This window comes from Hyperolius riggenbachi, chromosome 4, assembly GCF_040937935.1.
Source record: "Hyperolius riggenbachi isolate aHypRig1 chromosome 4, aHypRig1.pri, whole genome shotgun sequence".
Lineage (NCBI taxonomy): Eukaryota > Metazoa > Chordata > Amphibia > Anura > Hyperoliidae > Hyperolius > Hyperolius riggenbachi.
This window is the reverse complement of record NC_090649.1, coordinates 334,759,234-334,786,257: the sequence shown is the minus strand read 5'-3', so window position 1 is coordinate 334,786,257 and position 27,024 is coordinate 334,759,234. Positions and strand designations below refer to the sequence as shown.

Below are 27,024 nucleotides of genomic sequence, written 5' to 3'. Positions count from 1 at the left end.
TTGCAGGAACGGATCTTTTGCAGGAACGGATCTTTTGCAGGAACGGATCTTTTGCAGGAACGGATCTTTTGCAGATACTGATCTGTTGCATGTGTACAGCATCTTGCAAAGATTTTTATCTGATGGGGAGTTAAGCTCTATAGAATAGACTGTGTAGGTATGGCCCTCATACTACATGGAAGGGGGTAAAATTGGTCTGTGATCTTTCATTTTCCAAAGACTTTTATCTGACGTGTGTACGCACCTTTAGATTGGTGCGCCTCCTACTGAAGAGACACTAAACCCAAGGACTTTATAAAAAGCCCTTCTGCCACCTACCTCCTCAGTTCATATAAAAGTAACCATTAATTTTTTATTTTGTTTTTCTCCACAATGGAAATGCCTATAAGACAAGGCTCCCGTTTTTTGTTTTTGATTGGGTTCTTTATTTTATTTTTTTTAATTTTATTTTTTTTGTATTATATATTTCTGCCTCCCTGTTGCACCTTCCCTGTGGCTATGCGGCAGGGGAACGTTATTACTTTAAAAGCTGCTTATCTGTTTATTACCATACTGATCGGAATTTGTTGGTCTGGGCTGGAGTGCAAACCAGGTGATGAAAGTTCCTTTAGTGTCTTCCAGGCAGTAGTGTGTTGCCGTGAGTGAATTTTATGTCGGCTGTACAGAGGCATGGGAAATTAGGCATTGCTGGAGAGCAGCCGCCAGTGGAAAAGATGTGTGCGGCTGCACCAGTGGATAAAGGACCAGGGTGGAGTTTGGCTAAAGTTCAGTCACTTCCACCCATGTCCTGACTTCGGGTGAAGCAGCTGTGAGCAAGTGTGATTATAAAGTCTCACAGCTTCGGTGGTTTCCCTGCAAAGTGCGGGGTGTGCCAGAAGCAGTTTTAAAACCGGAAGTGCAACTGGAGTCCAGTGTACAATTTATAGCATGGAGACTACATCCACATTGCAGGCTGCTGGAAGCAATGGTGACAGGAAAGCTACTTGGCAAGCCCAAACTTTATCTGCAGGGGTAAGAAATTGATAGCTTTATGGCTAAAGTTAAATATGTCTTCACTCCAGAATGTAGTTTTGCGAAAGGGTGTTTTTTTTTTTTATTGATTATGTTTTGTTTCTATGACAGACTAAAACTGAGAGGAAAATAGTGGATGAGCCTCGTTCTAGGGGGTCCTCAAAGCAGAACAAAGTCAGCATTCAAGTGAAACTGAAGCAAAAAAAAAAAAAAAATATGAATTGTATGTGTAGTACAGATAATAGAACATTAGTAGCAAAGAAAATAGTCTTGCTTTTTTTTTTTTTCAGTTATAGGGTTTTTTTTTTTTACATTGCATCATTCTCTAATTGCAATTTACACACTACACTTAGCATTCTAAATGACTTCACAGAGCAGGCTAATTAACTTTTGAACTTTGTAGAAAGAACAGAATCCAGTGACAGACACTTGAGATAATAAGCTTCACAAGGCAGAGCTCTCTGCGACTTAGGGTGCATATACACATCAGACCATAGTCTTTGGAAAATGAAAGATCACAGACCAATCTTACCACCCTTCATGTAGTATGAGAGCCATACCTTCACAGTCTATTCTATGGAGCTGAACTCCACATCAGAAAAAAAATCTTTGCAAGATGCTGTACAGACACAAAAGATCAGTATCTGCAAAAGATCTGTTCCTGCCAAAAATCCATTCCTGCAAATTGCAATGATAGTCTATGAGATCTGCAGATCATCATACACATGATTTAACTGACATTCATCTGCAGATCAGATATACCAGGATGGATTTTCAGTTCTGCAGATGATTGCTTGATCTGCAGATGAATGTCAGTTAAATCATGTGTGTATGATGATCTGCAGATCTCATAGACTATCGTTGCATTTTGCAGGAATGGATTTTTTATCTTTTGCAGATACTGATCTTTTGTGTCTATACAGCATCTGTGTGTGCAGCATCTTGCAAAGGTTTTTTTCTGATGTGGAGTTCAGCTTCATAAAAAAGACTGTGTAGAGTATGGCTCTCATACTACATGAAGGGTGGTAAGATTGGTCTGTGATCTTTCATTTTCCAAAGACTATAGTCTGATGTGTGTATGCACCCTTGGAAAGTCATGGAGCTCAGATAAGCTCTTTTGCTTAGATAACTGGAGTTTAACTCTTCCTGTACTGGAAACCATATTAGTCTTCATATGTGTATCAGCACTAAGGAAACAAAGTGGCTGCCGCTGAGAGAAGAACAATGTACAGAGTTCACAAACAAGTAAATTTTATATAATCGGCGCAGAATCCATGTTACATCGCCATTTGTTTGTTTTTTATGATGATTACTGATATCCATTCATGAGATGAATCATTGCTGAATTGGTGGATCCTGGATGGACTGTTGCTTCCTGATCTCCTACCAAACTGTTGATGCAACCTTATAATGTGGGTTGTCACCAGCTGGTAAGCCTCCTTTCCTTTTCCTGTGCCGTGACCCCAATATTTATTGTGGTGGAAATTTGCCTGCTCTTAGGCCTAGTGCACACCAGAGCGGTTCGGCAGCGTTTTCAGATCCGATTGCGGATGTGGAAATGCTAGGGTAATGTATTTCAATGGGGTGGTGCACACCAGAGCGGGAGGCGAGGCAGAAACTCATACTCCCGGGCTGCTGCAGATTTTGCATTGCGGAGGCGTTTCTGCCTCATTGTAAAGTATAGGAAAAACACAAACCGCTCTGAAAAATGCTACATCAGAGCGGTTTGCCAGGCGTTTTTGTTACAGAAGCTGTTCAGTAACAGCTTTACTGTAACAATATCTGTAATCTGCTGTACCAAAAACCGCAGCACAAAAACGCAAAACGCTTCTAAATAAGAAAAAACGCAGCTAAAACCGCTAGCGGTTTACGGATCTGCTTGCGGTTTTTGGTGTGCACTGGGCCTTATTCTTTGTTGAAGACTCATCTTCTGGTTTTTGGATTCTGCGCTAATTATATGTAATTTACCTGGAAACAAAATTGGACTAATATCTCTGCTGCTAATGTTTATTTCTTGGCTGTACCTACACATACAAATCATTATATCATAAGTTTATTTTCACTTCAAATTCCCTTTTAAGAGTATTCCAAGAGTTTGTGCAAGTTATGTACTGACGCTTTAATTATAGCAGAATTATCCAAAGGTGTAATGGATTCTGTTAAAAAGGAGATGCAAAAAGCATTAGACGTTTGAGGCAAACTTTTGTACCTGTAACTTCTATAATAAGCCAGTTATGTAGAAAATGTATGGAAGGTTTGCAGCTTATGATATAGAGCCTCTAAGGTGCTCATTATCAGAATCAGAATAATTTATTTTGCCAAGCATACACGGGGGTTGTACCCGGAATTGGTTTTGACTCATACAGGTTTTGGAAAGATGTGGGGGGGGGGGGGGGGGGAATAAGGTCAAGAGCCAAAGCTGCCAAACTACGGTGCCACCAGTAGCACTTGGCAAGCATCTGTCATCCCTAAGGAGACATGGGGGAGGGGAGGGGGGGGGCAGAGGGAGGTGAAGGTTAACCAGCTCTTCATAGAATACTGCGGTGGTGGCATACGCTACTGAGAATCCCGATTGCTGACATCTGGCAGTGCTAGCCAAGGTGTTACAGGTCAAAATTATTTTGGCTCTGTTAACTTTTGACACTGTATTTGGCCTGAGGAAGCAGGGCTGTGGAGTTGGTACAAAAATCTTCCGACTCCAACTCCGACTCCTCAGTTTATGAAATCACGACTCCGACTCTGGGTACCCAAAATGACTCTGACTATGACTCCGCAGTCTAATACTTAACAAGGATGTGGATTTTGTACAAAAATCAGCCGACTCCGACTCCTCAGTTTATGAAATCGCTGACTCTGACTCCACAGCCCTGTGAGGAAGTTGGCTTGGACCTATGAAACACGTTGCTTGTGCTAATAAATATCAAATTTTGACATTTTTTAGGTAATCCACATCCCCTTTTTCCTGTTATTTATTTTTAACTCTGTTTTATCTATCCCTGGGTGCCTTTTACCAGCATGGTTTGAGGGGTACATTTGGCCCTGTGTGGTTTTGACCACAATGAAGGCCATTTATTTTGGCCAAGAGAGCGGGGAAGTCGAAGAAGAGGACCGGGGGCTGACTGGTAGTCGGCCAAAAATGAAACTAAGCCGCGGTGGGAACCGGAGGACAGTCGAGGAGCTGCGAGAGCACAGGATAGCTGCAGGGGGCTTGGGGAAGCCCCAGGTGAGTGAAACTTTTTTTTTTTTTCCCCCCTCGATAGTTCAGGTTCACTTTAAGCAGAAAATTATTCCCTCGATGAGATTCATCATTGGTAATGAATGTATTATCAAGAGAACCTTTTGAGCCAAATGCAGACTTAGATGTAAAACAATTGCCTCTTAATCTGGTATTGTTAGTTGTGGTTACGTCAGCTAGGAGGAAGGTCTTCAAGCTCTACAGTCAAAGGCCATTTCCTTTTGAATTTTCCTGACCGAATTGTTTTCAGGATGGATCCGAACTATCTTTCGAACGTGGTGTCTGGTTTTTACGGGTCTTGGAATATTCTGCCTTCTTTCTGCACAAATTCTTCTTGCAAGAAAGGATAGGTTCACTGTTAAGATGTAACTATGATGTCAGAAGAGCAATGCTCATTTATCTTGACAGAACTAGAGAGATCAGAAAAACAAGTCAGTTGTTGGTACTGTTTACCAGGAAGAACAAGGGGGAGGGGGGCACGCTTAGAAATGGACAATAGCCAGCTGCATTTGCCAAGCTGTAGCATCAGCATACAAACTTTAAAAAGGTTACACCCTCCCTGTTCAGGTTAGAGCCCATTCCATACGCTCCCCAGCTACATCTTGGGCTGAAAGGGCTGCGCCACTGTACAGAAAATCTGCCAGACAGCAACATGAACAAGTCTGTCTACATTTGTGAAACACTACAGGGTAGACACCATGTCTCAGCAAGAGATTTGGCAGAAAAGCATAAGTAGTGCTTGTCTCTCCTATGGTGTTCCATATGATGGCTGGTAAAAAGCACCTGTTAGACTTACCTGTAACAGTGTTTCTTGCCAGCATATGGGACTCTAATGCCTGGGAGATCTCCTGCTTTCTTTCAGCTGCTATGCACCAATTTATCACCACCTTCTTCACCTTATGTGGCGCCTCCCCGCTTGAACGGGAGGTGAGGAAATTACACCTGCCCGACTTTGGTTACACCCAGGCCTTGGAGTTGCAAGGTATAGCAGATGAGGCCTAGAAAGCCATAGTACCACCAGAACAAACAAGACTATGCAGCTGGGTGATGAAAGGGGCTACACCGATCACCACAGGAGTTATGGACAAGGGAGCAAGATTGCCCAGAGCAACAGCTGCTCTGAGCTTCCGATAACCGCCACAAATAAGACACAATGGTTGCTTAGGATGACCGCCACCCTGAGCCTCTGACTGAGTAACAAGACAGACAATAGACAGATTGGTTTTCAGCGAACAAGACACACTGGTTGCTCAGGGCGACCATAGCCCTGAGCTTCTGACTAACAAGAAAGACAATAGAGAGACAGACTGAATGCTTGCCAATCTAATCGCTGCCCCAGTGATAGCAAGCATCCACACTGACTTGGACCAGACAACAAGTAAGAGTGTAACTAATAGCAACTGCAGCCTATAGTTATGTTCACAGGAACAGGACTAGCAGGAATAGACAGAAGGATTGTTTGCCTAGCAATAGCAAACCTCCACAATGACACAGACGACAAACAAGTAGGAGCGTAACTAATACCAACCGCTGCTACAGTCACGTTCACAGGAACAGAGCTAGCAGGATAACTACCGGTTACCAACGTGGTGAAGGCAGTCTCCAACTAACAAGATGGTAAGACTTCACTGCACCCCCGCAGCTGCAGTGAACGTCCAGTCAGGCAAGGTAATGCAAAGCAAAGTGATACAAAATACAACTTTCACAGCATGGGCCCAGCAATAACTAAGCTATGATGGGCGAGGTCTGGAATGAGAGGCAGGCTTTTACATAGACATCAGCCAATGCAAACAGACATGCAAATTCCCACACAGCTGAATGGTAATCATGCAATCCTGTGCTACACTGATTGAAGGCTGCAAGCTGTCTGTGAATGGAAGGGATTCTCAATACAAATGCATGCCAGATTATGCAACCACATGCATGTAAGAAATCCACAGCTGTCTGACTGCAGTTCACCTGCAGCAAGCCATAGGCAGATTCATGACAACATCCTGGGCTATTCTGAACTGCAGAGTGATTGCAAATACCAAAGACTCTCATGGCAAATGCAAACAAAACCAAGCAACCAAATGCAGGTAGAGAAATCAAAACTGCTCAGCTGCAGCTCCACTGCAACCGGCAGGAGGGATCCCTACAGGGACACTGCCTATAACCCTATCTTGGAGATTTTCTGGAGTTGTATTATATAGATAGTGAAATTATTGCTGTACCTTAGCTAAAAATTCCTTCTGCTTTGTGAATTTTGCCTTCAGCATTTTGCTGCTGGCTGCGCCTTCCCCGTCTGTACTCTTCCCCCCCCCCCCCCCCCCAGTGTGGTGTGAGCAAGGGAGTTGCTTTAACTACCTTAAAGGACAACTGAGATGGATATGGAGGCTGCCATATTTGTTTCCTTTTTGAACCAGTTGTCTCGCTGTCTTGCTGATCTTTCATGCATCAGTAGTGTCTGAATCACAAACGCCTGAAACAAGCATGCAGCAAATGCAGTCAAACATCTGCTATGCATGCTTTTTTTTTTTAGGGTCTGTTACTAAAAGTATCAGAGGCAGAGGATCAAATGAAAAGCCAGGCAGGCAGTAAATGGCGTATTATGTCGGACTATAAGACACACTTTTTTTCTCCCCTAAAAATGTGGGGGGAGGGGGGGGTAAAAATCTAGTGTGTCTTATGGTACAAATAAATAATACAATTATCGCGTCTGACAAGTTACCATTACATGGTTCATTGCCGGGTTCATACTGGGCTGGACATGAGGATGTGAACCTGCTTCGTGACTTCTGGGTCATGCCACATCCATTTTGTGCTTGGTGAATGATGGCTCAACCAAGCTATGTTACTATATGTTCTATAATTCCTTCAAGCTGATTGGACATGGCCCTGTGTAGAGGTGAATGTTACTGCCCTTTGTGTTCTGTTCAACAAGAAGCACAAATTACGTTTTCATTTTCTTTAGAGCAGTTACATTCTTGAAATCAGCCAAAATAAATAATTTTCCACGTGGAGTGGGGCTGACTAGACCACCAGGGAAGGCTATATAAGAGTTAGAGGGGATCACTAGACTACTCCAAAAAAATCTAAAAAGAAGATCGAGCTCCACTAGACCACCAGGGAAATATACATGAACAAGCTGGAGGCACTAGACCACCAGGGAAAGCAATAATAGTTGCCACCACAATAGGGAACAGTACAGCTTCCATGATATGAGTAAAGGGGGCACTATAAGAGGAGAACACTGTATAGCGCAGAGCTGGCTAACTCCAGTCTTCAAGGGGCATATCCATGCCAATGTTTAGAATGTAGATATATGGGTTCAGGTAGTAGATATCATTTTACCATCAGAGAGCGATCTGCAGGTCTCCTTGTATCACAGGTGCTGCTACCTGTATAGAATGGTGCTGGATATGGAGACAGAAAGGAGAAAAAGCGCACACTGTGATACTAGTAGGTGAGAGCTCTAGGCCCTACAGGAAGGGTCTCATCTGGTTATTGAGGCTGGAGAAACCTATATAGGTTTACCAGCTGTCACACTTGTGTCCCTCTTATGCCGGGGACCTGGCTTGCACAGATATTGTCACGGACTTGGATGGTCATCCGGTCGGGATTCCATGGTGGTTATTTGGAACACACTGCGGTGGGCGTGTAAACTTGTTTTTTTGCGCGGGCCGGTACTAGCCTGATTCCCCGGCTATGAGTGTAGTAGGAGATAAAAACAGCTAGCAAAGCAAGGCAGTGTTGGCTGTAATGATATGCAAAGCCTTTGCATATCATTTTGCTTAAAATGTTTACACGCCCACCGCAGCGTGTTCCAAATAACCACCGTAGAATCCCGACCAGATCATCATTCACTGGCGTATGGTGAGGTATATATATGAAGGAACTTTAAAGGGGATACTTTGAAGAGGGATACTGAAATGGAAATATAGAATGGGGCCCTGCAATAGATGTTGCTTAATTAAAGTGCGTTGGAAGTCCATATTAACTGGAAAAAAAAATCAGTAAGAAATTACTTGTTCAGCCTACCTTTCCCATTGATTTCAGTGGTAGAATTTAGCAAAAATGATTTTGAAAAAAGAAAAAAATAATTTATGATGGTTTCCATCTTGACTTTCTCTGTGATGCCAAAAGTAACATCACTTCTGTCTTTTCTCCACCCTGCTGTCCCTCCCACATCAAACATCACCTTGACAACAAACTTACATCAATGTGTAAACTTATCTAAACCAACATCTTCCCCAAGCATCAGACCACACATTTCTACATAAATTCCCCCCACCCCATCATGTCTACTATTTTGTGGCCAGTTTATATGTGCCCTCTGAAAGGTGGACACATATTTAACCTGCGTGGCTACAGTTTCTAAAGGGAAGATAAAGCAACCTTCAGTGTATTGATGCCGCTGGAGCAGTGCTGCGATCAATGAGAGAGACAGAAGCAGGCCAGGGACGCCTGCACACTTAACATCCACCCTTCCATCCCAGATCCTCCATTGCTTCCTATTATGCATCTCTCCCCGCGACATACATGCAGGGATGATCTTTATGTGTTTTATGACAGGTGGCCATACACTGTAACTGCTCAAAGCTGTATACCGGCACGGCTACATTCTGACATAGCCGTGAACTACAGTCCCCCCGGTATACAGATCAGAAGCTGGGAGACATTCAGAAGTCTTGCGAGACTTTCAAATTGCAAAGGGGAGGAGGAGGAAAAAAAAAAATCTTCCTGCAAACCAGCAGGCTTACCTACAACCCCCACCCCCTGGACCAGTGAATTTGGGTACGGCAGAGGCATAAAGATGGTACACATAATGAGGGCAAAAACTATTTTTTAGATTGTATTTTTGGTGCTGCAATCCCCTTTAAAACTATGCAACTTTATTAATTTAACTTAAAGCACCACTATTGTGAAAAATTGTAAAATACATGTGGACACATACATATCAGAAGTATATTCCTCTGAGTGAACTGCGATAGCAATTGCTTTTCTACTATGTTGTTTCCACTGCCTTAGTCAGTAAAAATCTGAGAGGTTTTTGAGTAGTTCATCTCTTCTTGAGGATCCTTAACACAGCACACATTTTAAATTATGATTGGCCAATCACTGACTATTTTTTACCATCACCATGTAGTATGAGGCTTTTCCTACACAATCTGCTTACAGAGACAAAAATGCAATACTAAGAGCCACCACTGGTGTAGTATATTAGACAGATATACAGTAATTTAGTGCTTAGTATAATACTCACAAGCAAGGGTCACCACTGAGGTAACCACTGTATTGGCAGGTTGGTAGATTAGACCTGACCCTACTCAGGTTAAGAAGTCGCTCTCTGTTACGAAAATAGGGAATGACACCCATCCACCAGAGGTGGACCAATTATAACGCTAAATGTTTAAACAGAGATGCAAACAAAATAATACAATTGCTAAAAACCGTTTATAAAGGGAGATAGTGGTGGACTTACCTCGTTCAATGACCACACGAGTTTAACGGTTTCATACAAATATTAGCTTTATTTGACTACTTCACGATGCATTGCATTTGCAGTTGTGACCTGCTTCATTAGCCAAATAGAGGAGTAACTAGAGTGTGTCTTATCAATGCTAAGTGCCTCTGGCAATTTATAATTATGATTATAAAATTATTAATATATCATTATTAATAAAAAACCACACTCACACACTCATCAGGATTTTGCCGAAAACTTCAGATCTCCAAATCAATACTACCCCATTAGGGTGCTAAGATCTAAATTCTCATTAAAGAAAACTTGTAACAAAAAAAGTGCACCTGGGGGCTACTTGCCTCGGGAGTGGGAAGCCTCAGGATCCTATCAAGGCTTCCTCCATCCCACGGTGGTCTCGCTGTGCCCCTTCAAACAACGAGCATATTTACTTTCCCGGCTCCAGTGCAGATGCAGTAGCGGCTCTTGGCTCAGGATAAGGCGGAAATAGCTGATCCCATTCAGCAAGTCGCCTGCACAGTAGAGTGGACCCGACTAGGGTCAGCTATTTCTGCCTTATCGAGAACCGTTACTGCGCCTGCACTGGAGCGGGGGAAGGTAAATATTGCAGGCGCTACTGTGCCACAGCCTAATAAATTGTCGGCTGTGGCTTCAGAGGGGCACATCAAGACCACCGTGGGACGGAGGAGGATGGGGGAAGTCTTGATAGGATCCAGAGGCTTCCCCCTCCCGAGGTAAGTACCACTCAATACTTCCTCTATGCGTAGTAATACTACGCATAGTGAAGTTATGCGCAAGGACATCTTGTGGCCCAAAAGTAAAATTACATCCCAAAAACATTTTTTTTAAATAAAAATAACTATTTTTATTGTTTAAATTGACCCCTTATCTCCCACACTCTCCAACAGTTGCCCCAAATGTGTGGGTTTTAATTACCGTAACATGTATTATTTTAAAACTATAATGGCTGAAAACTGAGAAATGAGGATTTTTTTTTTCCATTTTGTTCTTCTTTTTCCTCTTAAACACATTTAGAATAAAATAATTCTTAGCAAAAACTACCCCCCAAAGAAAGCCTAATTAGTGGTGAAAAAAAATGAGATATAGATTGATTCGTTGTGATAAGTCAGGGGTCTTAAACTCAATTTACCTGGGGCCGCAGGAGGCAAAGTTAGGATGAGGCTGGGCCGCATAAGGGATTTCCCCAAAAAAGTCCTCAAATGTCATTAACAGTTTTAATTATTTCTTCTGAACATGAAGTGACCTACCTTATAGTTCGCTTCAGTGCTCCTATTAAAAGTAATCCGCCGTGTCCCCGCCGCAAAACGAGGGCTGCAGAGCCCCCAAATCGCCCGGGGGCAATCCGCCGGCATTTCCTGGAAGGGGCAGAGCTTTCCGCTTCAGCTCTGCCCCTCCTGACGCCAATCGCGGCGGATCGCCGCCTCTGCCCGCCCCTCTCACTCTTCCTTCACAGAGAGGGGCAGGGAGAGGCGGCGATCCGTGCGGCGATTGACGTCAGGAGGGGCAGAGCTACAGCTGGAAGCTCTGCCCCTCAGCGCAGTCATGGATGTTTGCCCGGGGGATTTGGGGGCTCTGCAGCCCTCGTTTAGCGGTGGGATGCGGCGGATTACTTGGGAGCACTGAAGCGAACTATAAGGTAAAATAGCGAGGAGAACGCAGGCGCATACTGCTAAGGCTGCATCTGAAATGACCACCAGCTCTGTGTGTAGCACCTAAATAGATTTTCTGCACACTTCGCATTCAATTCAGATGCAAGTCATATGCAAATCTGCTACTACTTATTATGCAAACAGGAAACTCAGGAGGAGAGGCTGGGAGCAGCTAACCTAATAGTTACATAGTTACAAAGTTAAGAAAAGGTGAAGGGAAAGGCTGCACATCCCTAAACCCATGTTGCAATTGAATGGTTAATCGCACAGGCATACTGCCAGACTGAAAAATGCATGCCCTGCATCCAAGACAAATGCTAACATTTATTAAGCTAGGAGGAACTTTAGCTTCCAATATGGTTTGCATGCAAAGTATATTATACTAGACACTTGCGCCACGGTGAGGCAAACCACCGGGCAAGTGACCTAACCTAAATTTAATACCTTGGGAGTAGCTAAGCAAAAAGAAAATGTGTAACTTACATTTTGTTGAACAGCGAGGAGAACGCCAGCGCATACCGCTAAGGCTGCATCTGAAATGACCACCAGCTCAGTGTGTAGCACCTAAATAGATTTTCTGAACACTTCGCATTCAATTCAAATACAAATCATATGCAAATCTGCTACTACTTATTATGCAAACAGGAAACTCAGGAGGAGGGCCTTGGAGCAGCTAACCTAATAGTTACATAGTTACAAAGTTAAGAAAAGGTGGGGGGAAAGGCTGCACATCCCTAAACACATGCTGCAATTGAATGGTTAATCGCACAGGTATATAAGGTAAAATAGTTCGCTTCCGTGTCTCTTTTGCTTTTGCCGGCGCGGGCCACAAAATATTGTACCAAGGGCCGCGAGTTTGAGACCCCTGTAATAAGTAGTAATAAAATTATAAGTGTATGAATGGAAGGATCGCTGACAGGTGAAAATTGCTCTGGTTTTTTAAGAGGAAAACCCCTTGGAGGAGAAGTGGTTAAACTCTGACAATACGAGTCTGTAGAATGTCTGCAGATGGTGACCCCTGCCTGGTAGCGGTAAAACAAAGACTTGGGTTTGAACGTGGACCGCACCAGGTCCACACACCCAGCAGAAAGGTCCTCAGAGACCTGCTCTTCAAGCAGGCCCATCAGGTCAGACAGGGGTTTCTCATTCCCATCCAAAAGAACACAAGTGTCTATCTCCTCCCTTTTGGAGCTATGGGTGACCCTTCGTGCATAATACCTTTTCAGGGTCAACTTTCTGAAAAAATCATTGAGATCTTTAAATAACTGAAAGGATTTGGTTGTAGCAGTAGGTGCAAAATTAAATAAATTAATCAAAATTAAACCAGGAGATCTCCCTTCCCATCAACTCATGCCTGATTAAAGAGACTCTGAAGTCTCTTTTTTTACCTTAATTTGTTTAACTATTCTCTTCAGCTTTAATGCCAGAGTTAAGTCGCTGCATCCCCGCGACAGAGGAGTGATTTATTACCATAGATAAGCCCTGCAAAGCTCCCGGGCTCACAGGACTTCACTTCCTCAAATAGGCTGAGCTTTACACTGTAGCTCTTCCTCCTCCGCAGTCAATCTTTGTGGATCGCCGCCTCTCCCCGCCTCTCTCAATCTTCTTTCCCTGAGAGGGTTGGGGGGGAGGCAGAGATCCACGGAGATTGATTGCGGAGAGGCAGAGCTACAGCTGAAAGCTCTGCCTCTCCAGGAAGAAAAGCCCTGCGAGCCAGGGCTGCATGATCTGCGACCTGCAAAGTCGTAGAACTTTGCAGGTCGTTTTCTAAGTAATAAATCACTCCTCTGCCGCAGGCATGCGGCGATTTAACTCTGGCATTAAAACTGAACTGGATTGTTAAACAAAATAAGGTAAAAAAGAGATTTCAGAGTCTCTTTGAATTTAATATTTTAACAGTTGAGGCTGTATTATTTTGTTTTATGAAGAGGGTTTTTTTGTTTTTTTTTTACTTCTCCCCTTCTGATTTAAGGTGCCTTTTCCCCGGAGCCAGAGGGGGTTAAGGGAGAGGGAGTTCACACTCTAAAAAAGACTCTGGAACAGGTGGAGAATGGCATGTAATATCATAATATCAGGGAACAAAGCAAAAATAAATAATCACATTTTTGATTGATATATTAATACAATTTACACAAATATGGGTGACCATATAGGAACTCGTACAAAAAGGCCAACATTTCTGGCTAAACGTAGCCACTAACACAAAGTGAACACTGCCCAGGGACAGCTAAAGTACATATGCACAGGAGCCAAAGTGTGTACACCCACTCTTTGCACAATGAGAATAATTCCACAGTATCTGTGGATCCACAAGGTGGAAGGCAGGATAACTGCCAATACAGACATGCAGGCGCTGGATAGATCAATACTATCTGAAAATAAGCTGTCAAAGACAGTACCCACTGTAACCAAGATGTAATATGCCACTGCCCATCACACCCACACTTCAATCATACACATCAAACCAGATAGTATAAAGGAATCCTCATAATAACAATTAGAGACCGGTCTCATAAGATAATTGATGTTTTAAATGCGTATGAATGCAGGTTGTATGTCTCTATTACAAGCATGGATGGCAGTCCGTTTAAAGCATAGCAAACGATTGGGGTCACAAGCGTGCAACAATTCCTGGACTGACTGATATAGCCAGCATATTAGTAGCAAGTATGTCTATATACAATCCAGTTCCTCACACAATTGCAGTAACATGATCAATCAAGCAGCCTGTACTCCCATGATCTTGGTGGTAGTACGTTCAAGGCATGACCAGCAATAGCTCACAAGTGTGCAACTCTTCCTAGATGAACTGATATTACCAGCGTATTAGTAGCGAACTTGACAATCCACAAATCCAATTTCTCACCCAACTGCAATAGCGCTATCCATCACCAATTGAAAGTCTTATATAGTTTCAATAAGGATAGTGGGCTGTGCTTGGAATTAAACACACACAAAAAAAAACAATTTTTTTTCATTTATTCCCTTTAAAATGCATAAGGAAATAAAACAATTCTGAGCAAAAAGTACCACCCAAAGAAAACCTAATTTGTTTGCAGCCAAAAGCCCAATCTACACAATACGATTCTTTATACGATTCGATTACGATTCTATTTACGATCCGATTCAATCCGACATGTCCGATCGGGATTCGATTCAATTCGATTTTCCGGTGCAAAACAATGGCAAATAGAATTGAATCGAACCACGATTGGACATGTCGGATTTAATCGGATCGTAAATAGAATCGTAATCGAATCGTACAAAGAATCCTATTGTGTAGATTGGGCTAAAGAGATCAGCAGGACTGCCAAGCAACTGGTATTGTTTAATAGGAAACATCTATATCCCTCTCAGTTAAAGGATACCCGAAGTGACATGTGACATGATGAGATAGAAATGGGTATGTACAGTGTCTAGCACACAAATAACTATGCTGTGTTCCTTTTTTTCTTTCTCTGCCTGAAAGAGTTAAATATCAGGTATGTAACTGTCTGACTCAGTCCTGACTCAGACAGGTGACAAGTGACTACAGTGTGACTCTCACTGATAAGAAATTCCTCTCTTTATCTCTTCCTTGCTCTCAGAAGCCATTTTCTGCTAGGAAAGTGTTTTATAGTTGGAATTTCTTATTAGTGAGAGTCACACTGTAGTCACTTCCTGTCTGAGTCAGGACTGAGTCAGCCACTTACATACCTGATATTTAACTCTTTCAGGCAGAGAAAGGAAAAAAATGAACACAGCATAGTTATTTGATTCTGATTCTGATTATTTGTGTGCTATGCACTGTACATACACATGTCTATCTCATCATGTCACATGTCAGTTTGGGTATCCTTTAAGGTTCCCTATAAGATCAGTTAGTAAATATTCACAGGTCTTTACAGTAAGACGTGGAATGCATTGCCACTGGAAGTAGTTATGGCAAATTCTATATCTGCGTTTAAAGAGAACCTGAACTGAAAATAAAAAGTCAAAATAACCATACACAGGTCATATCTACCCCCTGTGTAGTCTACTCCTCAATCTCTTTCTCCTCTCCTGCGTCCCATTCGTCCACTGTGATCAATGGAATTCTCCGTCCTCCATTTTAAAAATGGCCATTACCCATAACAGCTTCATGGTCAGCTCACTTAAAGAGATAAAAACGGATAAAATCATCCATTACCGGTGGGAAATGCCAATACAAGTCTTTTATGCTATAAACGGATAAAATCATCCATTACCGGTGGGAAATGACAGTACACATGTGTCCCAATTCTTGTGCAATAAAAATTGTGTTTTGGACCAAAATTGGTGTGGCGCTTTATACCCTTAAACCTTTTTCTTTAAATTATGCTTTTGCTTGGTTGCGCCCATTTGTTGTCCTGAAATACGCAATATTGAATTGACTACATTTTTGTGCACTTACCCTTTCTGAATACCGCCAATACAAGTCTTTTATCACTTAAAGAGAAACTCCAACCTAGAATTGAACTTTATCCCAATCAGTAGCTGATACCCCCTTTTACATGATAAATATAATGCTTTTCACAAACAGACCATCAGGGGGCGCTGTATGACTGATTTTGTGCTGAAACCCCTCCCACAAGAAGCTCTTAGTACCGCGGTACTTTTGGCAGTTTGTTACAATGTAACAAGGTTCACAGACAGGAATTAGCTGTTTACAGCTGTCTCTAACAGCCAAAACAGCTAGGAGCAGCTACATAACCTGCCCACAGTAAAAATGTCACCATGTAATACATGACAGAATGTAAATCGGGGAGAGGAAAGATTTTACAATGAGCAAACGCTGACTAAATAATTTATACATAATTATGGTAAAAAATGAAGCACTTTTTTTACTACATTATTTTCACTGGAGTTCCTCTTTAAACTGTAATATCACCTACTTGAGCCATAGGGAAACATAGATATTACTTTGTACATTCAGTTGTAACTGACATCTTCTGATATATAACTGACAGCAACTGGTGTATTTCTGTTCTGATAAAATATTGTCAGAACTGGAAGGGATCACTGTAAGAAGAAAATTGTGAGTTTCTGAGAGGAACTGAGGGTGAGGTTAGTATTTATTATTCATTTGCAGCTACATCATGTGTTTATTTTAAATAATTTTACTCGCTTCAGGTTCCCTTTAAGGGGGGATTAGATGCTTTCCTTGTGTTGAAAGACATCCATGGCTATAATTACTAGGTAATTCCCGGTGGTGTTGATTCAGGGATTTTATCTGATTGCCATCTAGAGTCGTGAAGGAATGTTTTCCCCTTTTGTTGCAAACTGGACCATGCCTTGTAAGGGTTTTTCACCGCCCTCTGGATCAATAGGGATATGTTAGGGTGCAGGCTAGTGTACTTTATTTTCTGGCTGAAATTGATGGACAAATGTCTTTGTTCAACCCAAATAACTGTTACTATGTACTGCCACACATGCAACGCCGGAAGAGGTTGTGCTTGGCTGTGAAGGATAAGGGTGCTCTCCATAGTCCTGTCAGCACTAGCTGTTTTACCAGGCTAATATGCCTGCTGCTGGTAATGGGTAGAGGGGGCTACCCCAGAATGCCCTAAGGTAAGTGATAGTTTGTTTTGTTTACCTGGTCTCTGTTAGAGTTCATCACTTATAGTAAAAAGCACAGGTATTTGAGTGTGTAGGTGCTTAATTTTTGTCAAACCAAAAATCCTCAGAAGGCAACCTGAAGTTTTATAGGATTATAAGCAAGAAATGCAAAAAGTCTGGAAATGTTAAAGAGAACCCGAGGTGTGTGTTATCTGCATACAGAGGCTGGATCTGCCTATACAGCCCCACCTCTGTTGCTATCCCAAACCCCCCTAAGGTCCCCCTGCACTCTGCAATCCCTCATAAATCACAGCCGTGCTGTGAGGCTGTGTTTACATCTGTAGTGTCAGTCTCAGCTGTTCCCCCGCCTCCTGCATAGCTCCGGTCCCTGCCCCCGTCCCTTCACCTCCAATCAGCAGGGAGGGAAGGGATGCAGGCGGGGACTGGAGTTCTGCAGGAGGCGGGGAGAGCAGCAGACTGACACTATAGAGATAAACTCAGCCGGCTCTGACAAGCTGTTTGTCAGCAGTGTGGCTGTGATTTATGAGGGATTGCAGAGTGCAGGGGGACCTTAGGGGGGTTTGGGATAGCAACAGAGGCTGGGCTGTATAGGCAGATCCAGCCTCTGTATGCAGATAAAATTCTTCAAACCCACCTCGGGTTCTCTTTAAAACCATTTATTGGGTTGCTGTACACTTCAAAGCAATGCAACCATGTGTTGCTGTGTTATTGTCCAAACAAAAAAGAAACATACAATTGTGGCGTGTAGGTGGGGGCCTACGGATAGCCTGATGGCTGTTTTGTGCAGCAGCAGCACTTCTGAGATTATTCCATAGGGAATCAGGTAAGCTGTATCAGCTTTATGCCAGGGGCAGCGCATATCCGCTTCCGGTGGTTCGACTCGGCTTTCCCTCTCCCTAGGAGGGCAGTATGGTTGCTTAGAGCATCTACAGTGTCTTACTTGGTTGACCTACTGTTTAGGCCTAAATTAGACGCTGTGCTTGAAAAAATGATCTGTTAAAAAAAAAAAAAAAAAAAAAAGACTTTTCCCTAAAAGAAATTTTTTTTTTGTTAAAAGGTCTCTTTCAAAAATTCAAAGCAAACCAATCTAATGTCCATCTTCACAAAGCAAGAAAGGCAAAGATTGGTTGTTTGACATATCTAAAAAGGTTTGGAATACTCTTAAGAAGTAAGAGAGTCTTATAATAGTCACAATGTTTGTAGGACACTTACGGTACTTAATCCCACAAACTAATTGGGGCAAGGTAAACCACCAGGATTATACATCCATGTGTTCCAGTTATTGTCTGACTTACAGTACTGGCAGTACTGGGAGCCTCCCCCCCCCCCCCCATATTCATATACCAGTTTTCTGTGTTTGACTACAAGAGGGGAGTCACCTTTGCATGTAGAAGAAGGGAGAATAAAAGCGCACACTGTCATACTAGTAGGTGGGGGCTTATTGTTGAGCTATGTTACTCACCCTAATAAAAGTGGATGACAGCAGTCCTGTCATTCTTCCAGCCAGCCTCTTCCTCTGTTTTACTTAAACAGGAAAAAAAGAAAATCAATATGCAGAGTACTGTATGGAATATACTGTACATGCATGGAAATATGTAGATCTGTGGGTTCTGGTAATAGTTTATTAACAGAGAGCAATCTGCTGGTCCCCTTGTATAACAAGGTAGTGCTGCTACCTGTATAGTACAGTGCTGGATATGGAGACAGCAAGGAGAAAAAATGCACACTGGAATACTAGTAGGTGAGTGCTCTAGGCCCTATATGAAAGGTCTCACCTGGTTGTTGAGGCTGGAGAAACCTATATAGGTTTACCAGCTGTCACGCTTGTGTACTGCTTAGGCTGGGGACCTGGCTTCCACTGGTATCCTCGCGGTCTTGGATGGTGATCCAGTCGGGATTCCACAATGCTTATTTGGAACACGCTGCGGTGGGCATTAAAACTTTTTCAGTGCTCAGCCGGTACGAGCCTGATTCCCCGGCTATGAGTGTATGCTAGCAAAGCAAGGCGGCGGTAACCGCAATGATATGCAAAGGCTGTGTTTAAAAATAAATAAATAAAAAAAAAAAAAATATATATATATATATATATATATATATATATATATATATATATATATATATATATAGTGTTTGAAACTTCCCTCCTTTTCTGACCATTGTTCGAGTCATCTGGGGAGGGTGTAGGGTGGACCAATTCTGGAAGAGGGGATGATGGACGGTTCTGAGCTGGACCTGGATTTGGCTGGATGGGCTGTCATTTGGGAAACATTTTGGTGGATTGGAGAATTGGCGGGCAGGTGGGTTCAAGCCTGTATTTGTTAATTGGAGCTGGGATTGGGGTTAGGCCTGTTTTTGCTATTTAATTAGTTAAAATTAAATTAAGTGTAAACCTTTGCACTGAAATGTTTGGAGTTGGATAATTAGCTGGGGGGGGGGCGGGGGGGGGGGATTAATAGATTTCGAGAATTAGCTGCAGTATGGATTTATGCATTATGGAAATGAATTCAGGAAATGTCAAAGGAGTGGGGATACTTAAAGTTGGCTAGTTGGCTAAAGGGGTGGGAAGATTGGAGTTGAATGATTAGCTGGGGTATGGGATCAGACTGTATTTACTGTTTGAAATGCAAATTAAGTGCAAACTTTATGTATTAAGTAAATGACTGCAGAAATGTCCAAAGAGTGATTGTGTACTATAAAATGGGGGGGAGGGGGGCGAGAAGTGATGAGTAGCATTGATAATACATATAATAAAAATGGTAAAAATATTATAAGGTAATAAAAAAGAAGGAAATAAAACTAATAATAAAAGCATATGTCAGACTTTTGGGACAGGGTCTTCAGCATTTATAATGATAATTTATAATAATGACTTCCGATGCATTTCGAAGAATGGTTTCAACCTAAATATTAGGTTAATTATTAGCTGATTGTGCTGTTTGCAGTTGGTATTTGTTACTTTCTACTTTGGGCTTAAAGAGAAACTCCGACCAAGAATTTAACTTTATCCCAATCAGTAGCTGATACCCCCTTTTACATGAGAAATCTATTTATTTTCACAAACAGACCATCAGGGGACGCTGTATGAGTGATATTGTGGTGAAACCCCTCCCACAAGATACTCTGAGGACCATGGTACTCCTGGCAGTTTCCTGTCTGTGAACCTTGTTGCATTGTGGGAAATAGCTGTTTACAGCTGTTTTCAACTGCCAAAAAGCAAGCAGCAGCTACATCACCTGCCAACAGTAAAAATGTCACCATGTGATAAATGTCAGAATGTGAATCAGGGATTTAAAAGATTTTACAATGGGCAAACACTGACTAAATAATTTATACATAATTATTGTAAAAATGAAGCACTTTTTTATTACATTATTTTCACTGGAGTTCCTCTTTAAATTTTAATTGTGCTCATTATGTTATCATGTGAAGCATTGTGTTTCCAGTCAAGTAGGTGTTTCACAAGGATCTTTTTTTCTGTTTACTTGTCTTATCTGTTCCGATTCTTCCTTTCGTCTTTGACTCTGTACTCTCCTATTTTCTCACTTGTTCTTTCTTGCTCCCCTCTGGGTGGGGAGGTCTGAAGAAGGCTTTGGTCCCCTGTACCCCCCACCTTTCTCTTCTTATTTATCTCTGTTTCGTTCCCTTTCTCTCTTATCTGCTTTTCTCTGTCTTCCTTCTTGTTTTATGACATGTTGGTCCATGCAGCGGACTTATTATAATTGGCTTCATTTGTCGTACCTTTATTGTTGTTATAAAACAACTTGTGTGATAATATATAATTACATAGTTATTTGGGTTGAAAATAGACTTACGTCCAATGAGTTCAACCAGAAAACAAAGCACAACACCAGCCTGCACCCTCACATATCCCTGTTGATCCAGAGGAAGGTGAAAACCCCTTACAAGGCATGGTCCAATTAGCTCCAAAAGGGAAAAAAAATCCTTCCCGTCTCAGCCCAGATGGCAATCAGATAAAATCCCAGAATCAACATCACTGGGCATTACCTAGTAATTATAGCCATGGATGACTTTCAACGCAAGGAAAGCATCTAAGCCCCCGTTAAATGCAGATATAGAATTTGCCATAACTGCTTTCTGTGGCAATGCATTCCACAGCTTAATCACTCTTACTGCAAATAACCCTTTCCTAAATAAATGACCAAAACGTTTTTCCTCCATGCGCAGATCATGTCCTCTAGTCCTTTGTAAAAGCCTAGGGACAAAAAGCTGTTCCGCAAAGCTTTTATATTGCCCTCAGATGTATTTATACATGTTAATTAGATCTCCTCTAAGGCGCATTTTCTCCAGACTAAATAAACCCAGTTTATCTAACCTTTCTTGGTAAGAGAGACCTTCCATCCCACGTATCAATTTTGTTGTTAGTCTCTGCACCTGCTCTAAAACTGCAATATCTTTTCTGTAATGTGGTGCCCAGAACTGAATTCCATATTCCAGATGTGGCCTTACTAGAGAGTTGAACAGGGGCAATATTATACTAGCATCTCGAGTTTTTATTTTCCTTTTATTGCCTCCCAAATTTTATTCGCTTTAGCAGCAGCGGCTTGGCATTGAATACTATTATTTAACTTGTTGTCGATGAGTACTCCTAAGTCCTTCTCCAAGTTTGATGTCCCCATCTGCATCCTGTTTATTTTTGTATGGTGCTAGACCATTGGTACGACCAAAATGCTTGACTTTACATTTTTCCAATATTGAATTTCATCTGCCATTTATGTGGCCATATAGCCATGCTATCCAGATCCTGTTGCACTATGTCACTATCTTCCTGAGAGTTAATGATTCTGCACAATTTTGTGTCATCTGCAAAAATAGCAACATTGCTTTTTACTGCATCTACTAGGTCATTAATAAATAAATTGAAGAGCACTGGACCCAATACTGACCCCTGTGGGACCCCACTGCTAACAGTCAGCCATTTTGAATAAGATCCATTGACCACAACTCTTGGTTTTCTGTTCATTAGCCAGTTCCCTATCCACAATCACACGAAAGGACCGGCACCACTCCGTAATATTATAGCTCTTTTACAGCTTTATTGATGCCAGCATGATAAGCAACAACAGACTGCTGTTTCGGCCTCCAGTTGCCTTTGTCAAGTTGCTAAACGATCATATGATCGTTTAGCAACTTGACAAAGGCCACTGGAGGCCGAAACAGCAGTCTGTTGTTGCTTATCATGCTGGCATCAATAAAGCTGTAAAAGAGCTATAATATTACGGAGTGGTGCCGGTCCTTTCGTGTGATTGCTGATTGTGGCCCCTGGGTACTGGGGTGAGGACCTTGGCACGCCATTCTTTGTACATTGAGCCTTGGTGGTGCTCCTGGGCGCTTGAGGAACTAGTTCCCTATCCATGCACACAGACTCTTTCCCAGTCCTTGCATTCTCAACTTTTGCACCAAACATTTGTGGGGAACAGTGTCAAATTCTTTAGCAAAGTGCAAGTATATCAGAACTACAGCATTCCCAATATCCACATTAGCATTTACTACCTCATAAAAGCTAGGCATGTTAGTCAAACAGGACCTGTCCTTAGTAAACCCATGCTGATGCTGAGAAAGAAGATTCATAGAGCAGGCTACTGACCCTTTGAACTTTTCTCTGCAGAAAAACCATAAACAAAGAAAAAACAATGAGACAGTTGAGATAAGTGCTTCAAAAGACAGTGCTGTCCAAGACTTTATAAAGGCGCAGAGCTCACAGAAGCTCTGTTGCATAGATAACAACTGAAGTTTCTTAACTCTTCCTGTACTGGAAACAATATGAGACGCATATCTTTGCTAATAATGTTCTATTTCTTAGCCGTACTACACATACACATCATTATATCATAACTTTATTTTCACTTCAGATTCACTTCAGATGTACTAAGCAATGCAAAGCGCCCAGCCGATGCAGGAGAGCAGCTGATAGGGGGTGAATTCACCACCTTCAGGTACCCATGGAAAAGGGGACTCCCTGCTCTCAGAGACAGTTGAATAAAATCTTCTCAGTCAAGTCACTCAGACGAAAATAAAAACCTGAAAGTGTTCTTTCTTCCTTTGATCTGAAGCTAAAATATACGTGTTTTTTTGTGTGTGTTTGAGCAGACAGTATCATAACATTAAATATAATTTGTTTCATTCGATGAAATTTTCTACATACATAACTTGTATTGTGTGTTGACAAAAGATATAGTCAGTATCTGTACAGATGCTGCCTGGCAAGTGTTGCGTTCTGCAGCTATTCTTGTAATGGTGCCCACTAATGATACAATCTTTTTTGTCTAGTCTTACCAAATATATTTTGTAGAAGGGTAAACTGAGAGAATATACTCTGATACTTTAGGTATTATTATTATTATTTAGTATTTATATAGCGCCGACATATTACGCAGCGCTGTACAGTGTATATATATATATATATATATATATATCTTGTCACTAACTGTCCCTCAAAGGAGCTCACAATCTAATCCCTACCATTGCCATATTGTCTATATTATGTAGTATAAGTACTGTAGTCTAGGGCCAATTTTTAGGGGGAGCCAATTAACTTATCCGTATGTTTTTGGAATGTGGGAGGAAACCGGAGTGCCCGGAGGAAACCCACGCAGACACGGAGAGAACATACAAACTCTTTGCAGATAGTGCCCTGGCTGGGATTCGAACCAGGGACCCAGCGCTGCAAGGCGAGAGAGCCAACCACTACGCCACCGTGCTGCCCAAGTAGGTAGTCACGTATATTCCATAGAACTGGTAAGATTGAACAAAAAAAGCTTGTGTCATTGGTGGGCACCTTTAGTGCCGAGTTCAGTAAGTCACGCATTCACAGGACATTTACTTCCAGTTCTCTTCCCACAACGGCTTTCAGTTTTATTGTGAACTGCTAATACTGACTACCAGGTAAATCTTACTGTCTCATGGTTGTGATAAAATACCGTAAAATGGTAACATGTCAAGGATTCATCCAAGTTTGTTTCACTTATACTTTTTTTCTTTTTCTTCAGGTGAAAAATGTCAGTCGCAGGTTATTGTTTCTTATGCTGTAGAAAGATTAGCACCTCTGGCACTGTTTCAAGACGTGAGCACAGCTGGAAAGATATCCGTAAGTCCATTACCCTGTACACGTCTGTTGTGGCCTTGTTCAGTAAATTTTTGTAATTTTTTATTTTCACCTGAGATGTTTTTTCTATGTTACCTACAAACATATATTATCAGCACCTACAAAGGGAAAATGTACAAAAAATGTATGACAGTTTTTTTAATAAAATTTGAAATTTTTTTTGAGCAATGGTTTGGCTTGACATTTTTTCGAGCCATGTAATGCTTTTATGTATTTTTGACCCAAGTTGTGTGTGCAAGTGCAACTTTCACAGATGCAATCCTAAAATCCACAAGCTATTTCTTTGTAAAGTTTGTAAAACCTCACAATCATTGTGTCCCTTATCTGCTTGCTTCTCCCTTGTGGTATTTGCTTCTGAAAATGACAGATGATCTCACAAGCAGAACCTGTTCAGCATATGTTAATAGCGCTCCTGTGGCATCTCTTTGTATTAGGGCTATAGGGAAGTCTTTTTTTTTTTTATACAATAATTTTTATTCTTATTTTCATTTTTTCAGAAATAACAACAAATGCACAAACAAACTTAAAGAAAACCTGATGCGGAAAATATTCATCATTTATACGTACCTAAAGCTCCCTCTAGCCCCAAGTACTCTGTTGCTGGCCTCACCATGCTCCCAGGCTGCTCCGTTCTTCTGCACTCTTGTACGGTAGTATTGGCAGTCATTCTGCAGTGCGCATGTGCGCCCCCCCCCCACTTGCTCTCGTGGCCAGGAGCATGAAGGGGGCACGTGCGGCCGGCCCATACATGCGCACTGCAGCACGACTGATGGTGACTGGTGATTTTACCAGGCAAGATTGGGTTAGAATGGAGCTGTCCAGGCGGACGTCGTGGGAGGCAACGGAGTACATGGGGCTGGAGGAAGCCCCAGGTACAGTGCTGCCCATGAACAGCATGGGACGGAATTATATGAAATTAATATAATTCCGTCCCATGCTGTTAATTTAACTAGTCCCCTTATCTACAACCCTGTGCCAATTTTTGCCATTATCACTCTCCACCACAACACTGTCCCTTCATTTTTCCTCAATTCCTTCCCCAGCAGCCCTCCCACACCTACCCCCATTAGCTCCACCTTACCTATTTTGAACCCTCTTAGGTACTCAGTCCCCTGGTAATGATCCCCACCTACACCTCACCCCTCTCCGTTTGAACATTATACTAGAGATACTTGATCGGATCCCAAGCCTCCAACCCTCGGCGCCTCTTCGCCACCTTCAACTCCCTCCTTAACCCCACCACTCCTCCCCCCACCTCCGCCCTCTCAGCCACTGATCTGTCCACCCACTTTACCGACAAAATAGCCAGCATCCGACAGGAAATCTCATGCCTCCACTCCACCACCTCTTCCTCCCCCACCAATACCTATTCCCCACCCCACCCACCACTCACTGCCTTTACTCCTATCACAGAGGACCAAGTCAGCCGTCTCCTAGCCACTTCTCCTGCCACCTCCAGCCCCCTAGACCCTGTGTCATCCAAATGCCTCCGTCCTCACTTCCCTGTTCTGGCTCCTGTCCTCACCACTCCGTTTAACCTCTCCCTATCCACGGGTACCTTCCCCTCTGACTTCAAACAGGCCACTGTACTTCCCCTACTTAAAAAACCCTCACTAGACCCCTCACTTCCATCCAGCTACCGTCCCATCTCCTTACTCCCTTTTGCATCTAAACTCCTAGAGCGTTTAGTCCACCAACGCATGACCCATTACCTTGACTCCAACTCCCTGTTTGATCCCCTACAATCAGGATTTCGGCCAGGCCACTCCACCGAGACTGCCCTCACCAAGGTCGTCAATGACCTCACGCTTGCCAAGGCCGAAGGAAAATACACTATCCTTCTCCTCCTAGACCTCTCATCAGCATTCGACACTGTTGATCACTCCCTGCTACTCCAGTCCCTGCAATCTGTGGGTATCCAAGACCGTGCCCTAGCATGGTTTTCCTCCTACCTCTCAAATCGCTCCTTCAAGACCTCCTTCAATGGTTCCTCCTCAACCTCCTTCCCACTTTCAGTTGGGGTCCCCCAAGGCTCTGTTCTTGGTCCCCTGATGTTCTCCATTTACACCGCCTCCATCGGAAAACTCATCTCCTGTCTGGGTTTCAACTATCACCTATATGCAGATGACACCCAGATTTACCTCCATACCACTGACCTCTCCACCACCACCATGGAGAAGGTATCCTCTGGTCTCTCAGCTATTTCATCGTGGATGTCTGCCAGGTTCCTAAAATTAAACCTGGATAAGACTGAGCTCCTAATCTTCCCGCCCCGTGCTGCTTCACCCCCCACTGACCTCTATGTCACTGTCAATGGCACAATCATTCATCCAACCACACAAGCCCGCTGCCTGGGTGTCACCCTAGACTCGGCCCTCTCCTTCACCTCCCACATCCAAACCGTAGCTAGAGCCTGCTATTTCCACTTACGCAACATCTCCAAGATCCGGCCTTTCCTGACTCCAGACACTACCAAACTCCTTGTCCATGCCCTCATCATCTCCTGCCTGGACTACTGCAACTCCCTCTTGTCAGGCCTTCCTCAAAACCACATCGCCCCCCTAAAATCCATCATGAACGCAGCAGCCAGACTCATCTACTCCTCCCACCGCTCTGTCTCCACAACTCCCCTACGCAAATCCCTTCATTGGCTTCCAATTCACTTCAGAATCAGCTTCAAGATCCTATGTTTGGCATACAAATCCTTACACAAGTCCTGCCCAACCTACATCTCTGACCTGGTCAGCAGATATACACCTGGCCGCCCACTTCACTCCTCCAACGACCTCCTCTTAACCACCCCACGCATCTCGCACTCCCATGCCAGACTGCAGGACTTCACTAGAGCTGCCCCTATCCTGTGGAACTCTCTCCCGCTGCCCATCAGGCTCGCTCCCACCTTCAACACCTTCAAAAAAGCACTCAAAACTCACTTCTTCAAGGA

At 42.8% G+C, this 27,024-nt stretch overlaps 1 protein-coding gene across 2 annotated transcripts in view; it reads left to right on the top strand.

The window, feature by feature from the left end:
* The window catches only part of SERAC1 (serine active site containing 1), a 197,657-nt gene that overhangs the window by 14,551 nt on the left and 156,082 nt on the right, over positions 1 to 27,024 (top strand). For both annotated transcript variants that reach the window (XM_068231859.1, XM_068231858.1), the window contains exon 2: positions 23,965 to 24,062. In XM_068231859.1, the coding sequence (XP_068087960.1) occupies positions 23,972 to 24,062 (91 nt within the window). In that variant the 5' untranslated portion in view covers positions 23,965 to 23,971. The remainder of the gene's footprint in view (positions 1 to 23,964; positions 24,063 to 27,024) is intronic.